We start from the raw sequence: 15,177 nt of genomic DNA on the forward strand, positions 1-15,177 counted from the left end.
AAAACATGCCCACACAAACACCACCCTCTGTGCTTCTGATAAGGCATTTATGGCCAAAGGTTCCTAATCCCAAATGTTTGATTTCTTTGCCAAATCACATACTTGCTGAAGTCTCATATAAAGGCACAAATCCTGCTCTTCTCAAAGGCGACAGCACAGGGCAGGGAGCAGAGTGTGTAACACTGTACTGATGAAATAAAAAAAGGAATAGAAATCATATGCTAATAAGAGGAGGGAGGTTGCCAGGCAACCAGGGAGGGAGAGAAAGCAGTTTTTGATTTGAACTCAGTACTGTCAAAGGGTTAGCATAGCCAGAACAAACAGGACATATTCAATCCAGCTTGTCTGCAGCCACTAGGAATTTCAGCTTTTCTCAACATTTTGACTAGAAGTGTGCTCCCAACCCTGTGCAAGTTACTTTTGTGTTCCCTGGGTCATTTTACTGACACTGGTAAAATGGTATAGGAGAGGATGGACAGTAGAATTTTTCAAAGTGTTAATTTGAAAAGCAGCAGCTTGTGTCTTTGGGTAGCAAAAACCGCACCACGCATGTACACTGGCCAGAAGGATGGAGAGCACTAAGCAATCTTGGGTCCAAGCAAATCCCAGTCCATCAGACACAGCCACATCCCTCTGGGCTGCACTGAAAACTGGGCAAGTCCTGCCCTGCTGCTAAAACTGCACCCCTTGAAATGCATCTCAAATACCTGCCCTGCAGTGCTGCACTCCAGTCACAGCTGATCGGCAAAATCCTGCCTCGTGGGTAGCAGCTTCCTATATCAGCATGTAGTTATACTTTCTTAAAAGATGTGGCACTACGCAGCAGAATGAGTAAAATTCCAGTTCAGTCTACAACCTATAATCATGATGAAATTCACTTCTGTAAGTAGAAGGAAATGCACTTCAGTTCCTTCTTGTTTTCAGAGTTGTCAACTGCAATGACTACTTGTAAGTCTCAGCCATGAGAAGGGTAGGTTCTTAGGTGAAAGACCTTACAAATAGAGCAAAATTCTAAGGATGGGAGTTTAACTCATAAGTAACATTAAAACTCAAAGTTTGAAGAAAAATTAAAAGCACAAATCGATTATTTTTCACAACATAATTATTTTGGAGGGCTTGACTGCTACAATCTGGCAGACTATCCGCAGTAGATGCAAGACCATACATAATTTCTTGAGCATCAACAGGATTTGCATATAAAATGTGAAAAGATAAAATGTTTCATGTAGAAGACTTTCCTTCCTACTTGCCAGATCAAATTTTAACCCGAGGAGTAAATCATTGTTGAATTCTCCAAGACAGACATGAAAATTGTAGTCTATAATCTTCCACAAGGTCTAAGCAATCATGCTATAATTGCTGTTCCACTCAACTAAGAGTTTATTACAATAAAACCACTAAAACAATGAAAAGACTTGAGAAATTCATTAAGCAAAAAGAGCTAAATAGGAAGTTTTGTTTTCTCACTGACTGCTTGTCAAGTGACCCAGGGAAGACACAGCCATCAAACTGGAACAGCCATCTGATCATCACAACAAGCTATAAAGCAGTAGCATAAAAACATCCTACATATTAAAGCTTCATTATGGAACTTCAAAAAATTAACAGGTATCTACAACAGAGAGAGATACTGTAATAACTGGCGCTTTTAAAAATAAAAGTTTAGCCTAGATCAAAGAAAGCCAGCTTCAGTCATTTATTCATGTAACCTTTGCCTAACAACTTTGTGAGCCATGCTGATTTGTAGAGTTCCCTGCTATCTTGCTGGAGGTTTCCTGGTTTTCACAGTATTCTCTATTTTTCAGTCCCTGCCCTGCTTCCATGCAGCAGGAAGCATGGCACAAGCGACTCTGTTCCCCTGGCTGACTCAGGAACCAGCTGCAGTCCTTGAGTGCAGGTGAGCTGTCTGTACCATCAGCAAGCCGCTCAAGCAGCCCATAACCTCATCCCACATTCATTAGGGTCTTCAGACAGCAGGGTAGAACTTGCTGCTGAAGGAACTCAGAATCAACAATCACGCTGCCTGCTGAGCATTGAAGAACTCCTGGAGTTCTCACTAAGGTCAGCACCCAAAGGGTGCAGTCTGGCCCTTAAGAAACACTCCTCTGAACCCTGAAGTAACATCAAAGAAATACGTGGATGAATTATATCACTTTTTAAATAAAAATATGTGATTTAAGAGCCATTTACACTTTCTGAAAGTAAATGAAGAGAAAGCATAGTTATAGTGACAGTAGTTCATTGCATTATAAGTGAAAGTGACACAAATTTACCCTGATAATTCTCAGACAATTCCCCGAATGCATTGTGAATGTTCCAGGTTTGTGACAACAGTGTGGCAAAGCGTCTCCACTCTGCTGCAAAGAAGCCTTTATCAAGGAAGGGTGGGAGACCTACACTTCTCCCCAGATGTAGTCTGGGTGGCAGCGAGCGGGAAAGTATCCACTACCCAAACATCACCGAGTGAAAAGACTGCAGAGCAACAGTCAGGAATGCAGTCAGGAAATCACAGCACGGCAGAGAACAATGCTAAACAATGGCATTCAAGATTCTATTCGACGCTCAAACATTTTGCAATTCATTCATTTCTAAGTACTTGACTTGACAACTTTAATTCTTCAAAGAATCCTGAAGACTGCAATAGATGTAATTCTACATGGTTTACACACAATAATGGTAAGGAATCAGATGAAACAAAAGAGAAGGCAAAAGAATGGAAGATTTTCTTTCCCAGAGTATCACTGGGAAGTTTACATGAAGTCTGTAAACATTCTCTGGAGCTTTAATGCACATTTAACGGTTTCACATTAGAAGTTAGAAAGGGAATGCTGCCCTCATAGTGTAGATTTCAAAATTTCTTGTAAAGATTTAGAGATGCCAAATGAAAATCCAAGGCAAGTCCTTATACCATAAATCCAAGGTAGGTACTTTCGCATGTAGCTATTTTTAAATAAGCTTCCTTTGCTTTTGCTTTAGAGTATCAGTGTCCAAGGAATATTAGCAGAACACTTTGATAGTTGACTTTATTCAAAAAAAGGCAGAGTTTGGGCTTTGTAGAGTTGCCAGTAGTTGGAGGAGAGAGTTGTTGTTTTGGTATTTTGGGTATTATTTTTGTTTTGGTGTTAAAAAAATAAAATTGAGAAAAGCATATATTTAAATCACAACACGCCTAGTCTTCTACAATTTGGAAAGCAGATTTTAGGAAAACAACTATCTATGTAATTTACTCATCTTCTTTAGTTAGGTCCAGAGGCTGAAGCTGCTGGCTAGGCCATGCAAGGGGGACAAGATTCCTCAGGGACAGTTTCCCGGAATTTTTCTTTTGTGAAATAACTTGGAGAACCATCAGTGATTTTAGCTACTTCTAGAACAGATTCTTGGCTCTACTTTAACCAGTGACACATATTTTTATCCAGTCTTAACTACTTAAATACATTGTAAAGTAGCACCAGGACTTCAGAGATAATTTTTAAAATTTTATTATATGAATTCAAATTTGAGATACTAACCACTGAGATATGTTTCATTAAATCAGCAGTTCCGTTTTTATACTGTGACCAAAACATTCAAGAAAGTGACCAAAACATTCAAGCTGTACTGCCAGTGCCCATGTTGATAGACTCCTCCACTCAACAAACAAATTACTGAGAATATTCATCTACAATGATAGAATTAGCTAACAGGCACTGTACCTAAATCAAAGACAAAGATAAAATACTTTTTTCTTGAAAATGCAGTACTTCCTCCCCCCAAAATATAAAGTCCTATGCAGGGGGAAAAAAAATCAAGCCAACCAATCAAAACCACAGAGGGCTGCAACGCTGCAATTAGATTATAAATAATTATTGATATATTCATCTGGGACACAAACCATACAATGACTAAGTTTATTCGAACAGATGGAGGAAGGACAGTACATTTGGTTAGAAGGAGACTGTATTGATTTCCTTGCTAGTTTAAATGACTGCTGAAAACAAAAATACAGGAAGATACTGACCAAAGTTTCTAGCTGAAGCCTCAGAATAAAGCAAACATTAGCCTTTTTAAAATCAATCAACTCATCTCCTAAACCACGTAGCACTGCATACTATTGCCAACACAGGATCCTACCATAACATTGTTCGAGTCTGAGTCCTAAGTATCTAAAAATGCAAAACAATGCAATACAAGAAATATTTTGCATTAAAGTACTCAAAAACCTGAAAAACTAAAATGAAACCTTTGTCATAGAAAAATGAACTTTAACACTTGAAGAAAAATCCAGATCCAAATCTGAAAACACTGAGCTGGTAAAAGACAGACAGTGCCGATTTCATACCACAATGCCTCCCTAATTGCCAGGAAGCCTTCTGTGATAGTTCATTCTTCCCATCTATTCCATGCTTCAGTTTTATCAGAGTATCTGTAAGACCATTTCTGGACATTAGTCATGGTTTGAACAGCAGCTCAGCTAGGAAATGGACCGGACACAAAAACTCAGTACGAGATCTAATGACAAAATTCAGTCACAACCGACCTAGAGATGTGTTCAAGTTTTTGCTGTGCATATTTGCGTATCACGTTTGGGCCTCAATGAGTTGCAATAGCCCAACATAAACTTAGTATTTTACACTTTAAGGTATACCAAAAGAAAAAGTTGTGTCAGGCTTGAACGAAACTATCAACCACAAGTTCATTTATCATTGCTTTTGTTTTACTGGACTCTTCATAAAGAGCTGAAGTTTACAGACAAATGTGAGATCCTGGAAAGGTGGGAAAATGATACCTTGCAACCTGTCTAACACCAGCAGGAGCTCAGCACGTGTGCCACTGCACCAGCCTGGGTCAAAATTCACCTCAGCTCCGCCTTCCCGAGGCCAGTTCTGGACCCCACATACAGCACCCAGTACGAGCTGCAGCAAGGAATGTCATGCAAAAACCTTAAGTGCCACAGGTGAGAAAGCCACTTGCAGCAAGGGTACTACTCCCGCCCTCCTGCTCAACCTTCCATGCAACTTTTGGTTCGAGGAGACCGGGTGCAGTCCGTGAGCGCAGCTTAACCCGCGGCGGGACAGCGATGAGCTGGGTCCCGCACAGCTCCGCTGCCCCACAGGCAGCGACGGGACGCTGAGCCCGAGGCCATCGGCCGCGCACCTTGAGACCGTCCAGGGCTCATCGGGTCAAGAACCCCGAGCAGCCCTGCCCCTCAGGAACGCTGCCAAAGCCGGGAGTCCGACCTCACCGGGGACACGGGGCTCGGTCACACCCTGCCCTCGAGTTCGCCGGGGAGTGACAGGAGGAGGCGAGGGGAGGCGCCGGGCGCCACCCCCTCACGCCCCTCGGCCGGGCGCCGGCCGCGCTCACCGCGGCGAGGACGGGGGCAGGGGCACGGCTGGAGCGGCGCGTCCGGCGCTGCCCCGACAGCCGCTGCCCGCAAGGGCTGCAGCTGCTCGGGCGGCAGGACAGCCCATGGGGCCGGTGCCGGGGCTGCCCGCGGCCGGTCGGCACAGCACGGCACGGGGCGGCGGGACGAGGCTCCTGGCACCGCGGGCGGGCAGCGGCGAGCCACTTCCTAACGCCGCCAAACTTTACCGGGCGCCGGCGCCGCCGGACACGGCCCCCTCCCCGCTAGCGACAGCAGCACGTCCCGGCAGGGCGAGTGGGTACCTCAATGTCCACAGGGTCCCGGCTCAGCACACGAGCCATGGTCTCCGCACCTCCTTCCCCCGGCTCCCCGCAGTCCCGGAGTGGAAGGGAGCGGAGAGCGGGAAGAGGCGGAGCCGGCAGCCCGGGCAGCAACGCCCAGGTGGGCGGGCGCCCCCCGCGCCGGGCCGGGGCCGCCCCGCCGGGCAGGGCCGTGCCGGGGCCGGGGCCCCGCGCGGCCGCGGCGCTCCTGGCCCCGCTCCCCGGGCCTGCGGCGGGCACCGAGCGGCGAGGACGCGGCTCGGCAGCAGCGCTGCTCGGGGGCTCCCCACACACCGCCCCGCCGGGAACGGTCCCTGTGCCTCGCCCCACGTGCGCGCCCGGCCTCCCGCGCCCCCGTTCCTCCTCTCATGCCCTGGTGGTGCCCGAGAAACTGCGCAGGGAGGGCCAAACACAGTCACCCCGGCTGTGTTCCTCCACTCATGACAACCCCCCAGGAGCAGCCTGCACGCCGCGGCTGCAGCCAGCCCTGCTGCGCTTGGGGTCACTCTCCTGCCCAGCAGAGGGGCGGACCCTGCCCAGGGCTGCACTCTGTCTGCGGCAGCGGCCCGAGCTGTCCCTGAACCTTCACCCTGCTCCCCACAGGGACGGCGAGCCGTCCCACCCGCCTCGGAGACACCCCGCGCGGAGGCCATCCAGCAGGTGGGAGTGGTGCGCGAAGGCCGGGTCACTGCCTGCCAGGCGTTGCGATTGTTTAACACCAGAAACACGATATTTACGGTATCGCGGAAGCAAACATTCCCACTGCTACAGGCCGAAAAAGAAGGCAAGTATTCTCCATTTCTGGAAGCAGCAACAACACCTAAACCAACCAGGCAACCAAACACTGTAACGTGTTTCTACAGTGCAGTTTTATGTAGCCACATCTATGACTCCTCAAAATAAGAGCGCTTTTATCCCTATTTCACGAGGATAGAGGAGTATAAAACTATTTTTTTTTTCCAGTGTGCATGTCAAGCAACTTCTTGGGTTCTTCCTCCCCTTCTTAAAACACACCCAGATCTGCCTTTCATTCTCTTTACAGCACTCGTTTTATCCAGTTAGCTTTCTTTCTCCCCTCTTTAGTATTGCATTAAAAAAAAAAAAAAAAAAAAAAATACTTCTCAGTCCTATTTACTTCACAAAAACCCTGGAAAACCATAAGTAGCTTCTGGGCACTGGCAACCCTTTGGATGCAGTAGGGAATAGGTTTGCCTTTTCCTTTCACATCTCCAGAGATAATGCCTCTCAGAATAGCATGGAAAATTTTCTTTACCTTGTAATTATTTTATTTCTTTTCATCTCTGTAAATGGGCACTTTAGAAATGCCCAGTGGAGGGTGGGTTTTTTGGTTGTTTGGGTTTGGTGGGGTTTTTGTTTTTGTTTGTTTGTTTTTGTTTTGCGTGTGGGGGGGGTGTTTGTTTGTTTTTTGTTGGGTTTTTTTTTGTTTTTTGGGGGGAGGGTTTCTCTTGTAAGATGTGAAAAAATAAGGTTGTGGTCTTTTGTGTCTCAAGTGAGAGCTATATTTTCTCAAGTCTCTGCTTCAGCACTATTGCATAACAATTCTTACTGATTACAATCACCCATGTAAAGCAGCTGAAGTGTTGGCAGGAAAATCAGAAGCAGGATCTCCTTCATTGCTAGTACTTATCTCTAACAAATCCAAGACTGTTTGGTTCATTTCACTTCACTAATACTGACATTGCTGAACAGCTCAGTGGTCTGGGGAGTTTTCTAGTTGTGTTTGCTCCTGACCTACAGCGCTATAGTTACTGTGCAAGTACATTAGGTGCAAGTCATTTTCACAGCAAATATTTCCATGTACATGAAATAATAAACTGCTTTATGACCAACCATTTAATAGAGTTTGCCTGCATTTGTTCTAAAGGAGCATTTTCATGGAAGAGATTAGCAGCAGGCACTGCACTCACCATTACACACATCTCTCTTGTTCTGCAAGTTGTAAATTCTTGTTTCCTCCCATGTAATCTAGCAACTCAAATGAACCTGATACGTGTAGGATTTTTGACCAGTGAAACCAATAAACAATAACACCATTTAGATTTCATGGAAGTAGAAATTTTTCCTGCAAATGAAGCAAAACTTACTCTGTCAATACAGACAGAGGTCAGAGAAAGGGATTCTGAGACCTAACCACACTCTCCTTTAACTCACAGCTCCTCTTATTTCCCTTCCCATGTTTCTTAGAATCAACTTACTGTCTTAAAAGCATGGCAGTCAGCCAGTCTGTATCAGCCTGCTGCTGTTTGCCAGCTTTCCCCAGCAGTTTGGGAGAGCTGGCCTTCCATGGATCACCCATCTGAACCCCGGATTCTCAGCTGTGGCAAGTAGTGCTTTTATCAGCACTGAGCATGTTTATAGCTGAACTTTGTTCCAGGAAAGAAATGGACAAAAAGGGGAGGACATGCAAAACATGCATCAGAATACAAATGTTTACTCTTTTCTAAAGCAGAAGTTATAAGAAATTTTAATAAGTGGTGTTACGCAGCCCAGATATAGTTTGGCCTTTTTATTAAGTGTTAAGCCTCTGATTTTAATTTTTTTCCCCTGCCAGCGGGATTTTTAAAGCAGCAGAAACAGAGTAGGGATGCTAAAGACTTAACTTTCACTTCTGACATGAAATGCTGTTGAGGCTTGGTTGAGTTATAGGCTTTTGAAAAAATCGCCATTAACCTTTTGTTCCTGGTGCTCTTCAGGTAAAATTTGCTCACATGCCAAAGAAATAATTGCATGTGAACTTTCTCAGAAAAGCTCCAGGCACTCACTGCTACCAGAGCAGCTAGAGCCTTGTGCTGGGAATGGTTTCCTCACTGGGAGGGCAAAGGAGGGCAGGGCAACAGACGGTGAGAAAAGCCATGTCCTTCAATTTCAAACGGTTCCAGGAACACAACCTGCAATCTAAAACAAAGGATTTCTCCTCCAGCCATTGCAGTAGTTAATCGCCTAGTTTAAAGGGTAAACTGTAAACTCTGAAAGCTCAGCATTCAAATTCTGGCAGTGATGTATTAGGGAGCCTAGAGGTCTCCATGTACTGATATGTGGTACAAGCAGCTCCCCAATTTTTCATCAAAACTGCCCCTGATTCACATCAGTTCAAGTGCTAGAGAGAAAGACATTCCAGACTTTAATTTGCTGTGTAGTTGTACCTTGAACTCAGTGGGCACTCTTCAATCCCATGCTATTTTTATTCCAGGATCAGGTTCCTCACTCATTGCATATGAGAATGATGGTTACAGTCTCACAGCTAGCATGTCCCAAAATCTGAATACCTGATTTAGCTATCCAGATCGCTCATTACACTTAAGCAAGTTCACCTGTCAAATTCATAGGATTTGGGAAAGCCTGAAGTGAACCTAAGTTGCTCTTTTGCCTTCTTACTACTTATGACAGTGCAAAGATTTGTATTTCGGTTATTCTGCCCTCTTAATTTGGCTCAACAAAATTCAAAGTAAAAGTGATACATCCAGTAAATGCCATGAAGCGTACAAGCTGCTTCTGAAGGCTCACAACAGCTTCTCAGATTTTTTTTTTTTTTTTTCCTTTACACTAGAAGTCATAGCAGCAGAGTTGATGACTTTTACAGGACAAGGTAAATCACTGTTAAAACTGAAAGTACTGCTGAGTCCAGTGCCAGGTTCATCAACATGAGATTTGTGTTGCACGTCTTCAGTGTACTGGTGTCAGGAGGAAACAAGTGTATATACATGAAAAGGTTGAAGTATGAAAGGGAGAGATTTTACTGCCGTTTCTGAAAGGTGCAGAAGTGAAGAGCCATGAAGTAACTATTCCCCCGTTTGTCCTCACCTATCCTAATCCAATGCAGAAGGACTTGAATCCAAGACCTAATTTAGGGGAGCTTGCTCTGACTACCTCTCCCAAATAGCAGCACTAATGTTACAGTATGTAATTATAACTTTGTGCGTTTCTTCACCAGTTTAGGGAAAATGCTCAGGTTAAAACATTCACAGTGGTGAAGACGTGCACTGCCTTTCTAATCATCTGCTTGTTTGCAACAGGATTTACTCTTCAGTGCTCAGTGCTCCTCAGAGAGGGCAGCTAAACAGGATCACCCAGGGTATGGCACAATGCAGGAGTACCAATGCTCTTTAGGTATGACAAACACAATTATAAATGCTTTTAGGAGGAAGCTCTGACCATTAGTCAGGCACAGCCTTTGGGCATGGAACTGTAAAGCACAAATAAATAAGTAACAAAATGGCCACCATGTGGGCCCAAATGCATTTAAAACTACAAATGAGCTGTTCTTTAGTGAGTCCACTAATTTATTCCAGCCATCTGTATCAGTGTAAACAAAAGCTTGTCTCCTAAAGTGCTTATTAATTTTTAAGATGTAGCAAGGACCACAAGTTTAAACATGATCATCTTGGAGGGGAAAAAAATTAAGAAAAACGAACCCACATATTTTCACACCACAAACATCTTATGATAACTAGTATCATGCAATTCAAAGAAATACTAAAAAGCTTGTTCCTGGCATGACATATTTTTTCCTATTTAAATTCAACCAAATGTTTCATTAGGATATTTTAGGGGATGGAAAAAAATCAGGCCATTTTCCCCTCTCCAGTCTCCAGTGATGACATCTGTAGACAAATTGTGTATTTATTACTAAGCCTGAGAATTGCTAAATTGATGTGCTGAGTTTGTACTGCTCTGAGAATCTTTTCTCTGTTATGTGCCCCAATTTATTTTCAGGGTCTTAATATGCTTTGCATATTGCTGGACCTTAGCTAAGTGAATAGTCAAGAAATCTGAGTGTTTATAAGCTAAAAATACATTTAGCATGATTGGATACAAACAGTCATAGAGCTCAAATTAAGATGAGATTTTGGACCGCTAAGCACAAGGTAGAGAAAGCTGTAAGTACTTTATAGGAAGAGTAAGCTGGACTTAATTTTAGAGATTCTGAGCAGCCACTCAGTTATATCCAACAAAATTAGCATTTCTGGAAAAAAAACACCCCAAATCCATTATAACAGTTGAAATTTTGAAATCCCATAGTTGCCTCTGAGACATCTCATAGTTGTTGTGGTGGAAGGGGTGTCATATTCATCTTTCAGCTCCAGGTGTTAGGAGCAGAGGGTGCTGCCTCCCAGACATATTCATCTATAGGACAAGGATAGAGAGAATTAAGTTATGTTTTGAAGGAGCAGACCATTTGCATTGAGGCCCAATACAAGGTATTATTTGCACCTTCTACATTCTCTGTGGCAGCAAGTTTCAGACAAGGGTGAGGTCTGCCCTTAGAGTGAGACCTGGTTTGGAGCCGTTCCATTGTGCAGCAATGGAGTAGGAAAAATTATACCAGGCTCAGACAAGAGTCCTGTAAATGTCAACTGGCTGGATACAGTGTAAACTGGCCTTCCAGTCCTCCCTCCCCTGGACAGAGAAGGCACTGGAGTCTCCAAGAGGTCAGACTGCCAAGCTATTACAGAATGGGTTTACTACATACCTAACTTGTGGCAACAGCAAGCATTTCTTCATTCAGGTAAATGTTAGAGATGGAGAGTTACTGCTTAGCTTATAACCGTGCAAAATTAACTACTTCTGTTAATTCATCTCATTGCTTGCAGTTCCAAAGGAAAGCATGCAATGAGATGAGAGGGAGATCAGCCTCCAAAATAGAGAGACACCACCAATATATTTGATAAACTATTGGTATGAATTCATCCCAGATCAGCAGATTTATTTATTTTAAGGAATCGTGTAGTTTTGTTGCTTTTCAGAGATACTAACATGGTACAAACCAGCCTCTTGAATTATTTACAAAATAATACTAGTTTTTTAACTATTGATCTCTATAGTCACAGCATAACTCATTTCAACTCTGATAGCTTTCCAAATGCCTCATTAAGCAAACATTTGACAAACAAAATGGCTACTGTTCTCTTTTTTAATTACTGTTTTTTTTAAAGAAAACTGCCTCCAGGGTAACATCCTTGAAACCAACTGTGTTTGCATCATTCTAAATTTAGTAGTTCAAAAAGGAACAAAGAGATTGTGTTTTTCTAAGAAAAATACAGTAAGTGATAGTAATTCAATGCCCTTTAAAAAAAATTGCAATTAGTCCTTTGTTTCTGCAACACATCCTTTTCTCTCACGGCTGAAATCCCAGCTCTGAAAAATTACTAGGGACCCTGTGGACAGGAAACTGGTGGGGGTCCAGTTAGAGGAAACTGGGGACTTATATTAGCATCTTAACAGGAGTTATAATAGTAGGGAAAATATAGGGTAAATCACACTTGCTGCTCCCTGGATGGAAAGCGGTTAGCATGACTTGAAACCTATTCCATGTTGATTCCCCATCACCTGCTAATAGGGATGGAATGGAGGATGAAGCGGAGACAAGACGCTGTGGCCAGGCTCTGTGGAAGTCCTTTCAGGGAAGGGAACTCGATGGTGCTTTTCAGCTGCTACACCACATACCACCTGTCACCCAGGGGAGATACTGGAGTATGTCCCACTGCTGAGCCAACAGCTGTGGTGAAATCCCTCTCCTTAGACGAACTTGCATCATTAAAGCCTAATAATAACATTAGCATACTCCTCCAGCCCAAAGTTCCCCACCTCTGATGTGTGACCATCCCTCACTGGTCATGTGCTCTGTATTCTCTTTGTATCTTTAAAAGGGAAGTAAGGGAATTTGACACCAATCAGTAACAAAGGTATGTTATGGCTACAGTCACTTGAGCTCCACCTAAGCACAAAGAAATGGTACAAAAGTAAGTCGAGAATGGTGGAGAAGTTAGAGAAGACTGCACCACAACTGCTGGGATCAGTCAATGGGCTGAAAAAGTCTTCTTCCCCACAGAATACCTAATGGGTAAGAATCATGCTCTGTGCATTCTGAACATTTTATTCCTCCAAGTATATTTTTGCAGTCAGACACTATCACCAACACCCTTCTAACCTTAACATATGACAATTTTATATTAATAGTTTGTTCTGTAAACGGTTAGTGTGAATCCTTTGTGAACACTGGCAGTTGCTGGCAGCAGGTCACATACTCAAATGAAGGAAAAGACCTGAGGGGTCTCCCTTACACTGCTGCTGTTTCCCTAAGTCAGTGGAACCTCCCTCCAATCCAGCAGGACTGCTCAGGGTAGGATTCCCCAAATGGACCACTGACACACTGGTCAGGCACAAGGGCCTCAGGTTTCCTGGGGCACTGACAGACAAATTAAATACTAAGAATCAAGTAAATCTCCCCGCACTTTTCATGTGACACCAGCCTTATTTGGTAATGCCCATTGACCAACAGCAGCAGTTTCAGGCTAGGTTCCTACCTTTATAACACCTCCAACTATGCACTGTGACCAAAACAAAAAATCTGCCAGTCATTGCAAAACCTATTATTAAAGCACTAATGAGAGCACTACAAAAGACAAACCATAGCAAATGATAGGAGCTGGATGCTAGTCTTATCATAAGTCAGCATGGTAGGCAGGTTTACCAGAGAAGTCTCACTTTTGGCAGAAACAGTAAAACAAAAATACAGAGGTAGCACATAATTTCTTGCTTAGAAATGACAATTTACAAGTTACGTTAGTTGTTTAGCTGTGTTAAAACACATATTAGTTTTATATTCTTAGACATCTTCCCATTTAGGTACTGTAACGCACAAAAATCAACATTTCCTCCTTCCATGTTGAGTTCAATACATGCTGGATCACCTTTAAAACAGCAAACCTTTCTTCCCTCCACCAGTGCTGTACATTAACAGGATTCTGCACATTTTTAAATGTACTCTTTACATGCCTGCAAGTTGTTTCCTAGAAAGTTCCATTTACATGAAAAAGATTAATTTTCACTGTCCTGTAAGTTCAGCAGTCGTGGCCATACACAGAGTGAAATGTATTGCTTCTATTGCGAGATTTAAACACAGTTAAAAGACTATATTAAAAACCATTTTCTAATAGAGGCAATTGTCTTACACAGGTCTTTACAGTGCTCAGTGCAAAAAACCTCAATTATAACTTGAATTTTATAGTAGTATTTAACAGCCGTCAACACTTACAGACAGGTAATTAAAACAAATGCTTTGTTTACGTTAAGAAATGAAATATTGCTGAAGAAAAAAGGTTCTATATTGCTTTAAATTCAATAAAAAATTGCTGTAATCTAACATGGTACTTGGGATGGAAATTAAATAGAAGCCCCCAAAGCACTAACCGGCTCATCCTTTGCTCTCTAACTTGCATCAGATAGGGCTAAAGAAATGAAAACTTCACCAGGTTTTCCATGGGACAGTTCAAGAAAATTTTTCCCTACCTCTATATAGATGATTTTTACCCAGGACCTTTACACTGCATAGAAGAAAGCAAATTTCCCCTTATAATCTCAGATGTAGCTGTAGCCCCCAACTGCTGGTGTGAGATGATGTATAAAGACTATCCACAATCTCAGCTATTGACTGGAGAACGGATGCTCAAATAATATAAATGACTTCTGGTACCTCCCTATGTCCTTGCTGAACCACTAGGCTGATGGCAAGTTGGCAAGCCAGTCATCTGTCTTGGACTGTTTTGAACAAGTTCCTGAAGCTATTTCTGAACCAGTGAAATAGGCTAACTTTACAATCAGCAACAGTTATTGCCTTCTTAGCAAGGTCAAAGTGAATGGAAAAAATTAATTCCTAGCCAAGGTCCCTGCAAAATATGGGCAAGACATTAATTCACTGCCATCCTAGCCTAAGGTAGCTATTGTCAATAGGACAAACAGTCTGCATCATCATTTTCTCTCTAATTTAATCAAGGTCATATTAGATCACTACATCAAATCAAGCAGAATCAATTTGATTGAAAAAAATCTGAGATAAACCAGATTCCTTTTGGAAATTAACCCTTTACAGCAAACATTATCCATCAATGTAGGGCACCTTATTTCTACTGAAAATTACTACTGCTACAGAACACACATCATGATTTTAAAAAATATTCCCCCACCAAATAAAACAAGATTACATTATCTAATCTGATGCCAAATTTGTGTTTGCGTTTCTTTACTGTGTATTGCATATAAGTCTCATGCTGCAAAACAACAATTTTCACAGAAAATGAAAGATATATCTGACAAAAGAAGTACTGTATTTTGCTGGGTGTCATTTACTTCACGCAAATTTAGCCTTTAACAAGAGAAAAAATAAACAAATCATGGTGCTGCGGAACTGCCCACTTCTTACACAAATGAATAAAAGGTTCTATGTCCTTTTGCCTTTTTTTCTCCTTTCAGTTGATTAGGTTTTTTAGGGTTTTGTTTGTGTTTTTTAAGATTATGTCCAGTAGAGCTCCTTCCCAAAAATGCGAGCCAATTATCATGTTAATTGCAGTACGTACATATCCAAGATTTTACTCTAACTGCACAATAATCTATTGCTATGGCAACTTTTGGCTATGCTGCATTCTACCTTCCTGCAGAATGCTTAGGTGGACCACTGCCACAACAGCCAGCTAGGAAAGTGTGATGTCCACCTGG

General features: G+C 42.7%; 1 protein-coding gene across 5 annotated transcripts in view; it reads right to left on the reverse strand.

Annotated features, from left to right (window-relative positions):
• The window catches only part of DPYD (dihydropyrimidine dehydrogenase), a 350,974-nt gene that overhangs the window by 332,490 nt on the left and 3,307 nt on the right, over positions 1-15,177 (reverse strand). For 4 of the 5 annotated variants that reach the window (XM_040073306.2, XM_040073312.2, XM_040073315.2 and 1 more), the window contains exon 1: positions 5,647-5,734. The exons of the other annotated variant lie outside the window; for it this stretch is intronic. In XM_040073306.2, coding sequence (XP_039929240.1) covers positions 5,647-5,685 — 39 coding nt within the window. In that variant the 5' untranslated portion in view covers positions 5,686-5,734. Of the gene's footprint in view, positions 1-5,646; positions 5,735-15,177 lie in introns of those variants that run through there. 5 annotated transcript variants of the gene reach the window in all.

This window comes from Hirundo rustica, chromosome 9, assembly GCF_015227805.2.
Source record: "Hirundo rustica isolate bHirRus1 chromosome 9, bHirRus1.pri.v3, whole genome shotgun sequence".
NCBI classification, from domain to species: Eukaryota; Metazoa; Chordata; class Aves; order Passeriformes; family Hirundinidae; genus Hirundo; species Hirundo rustica.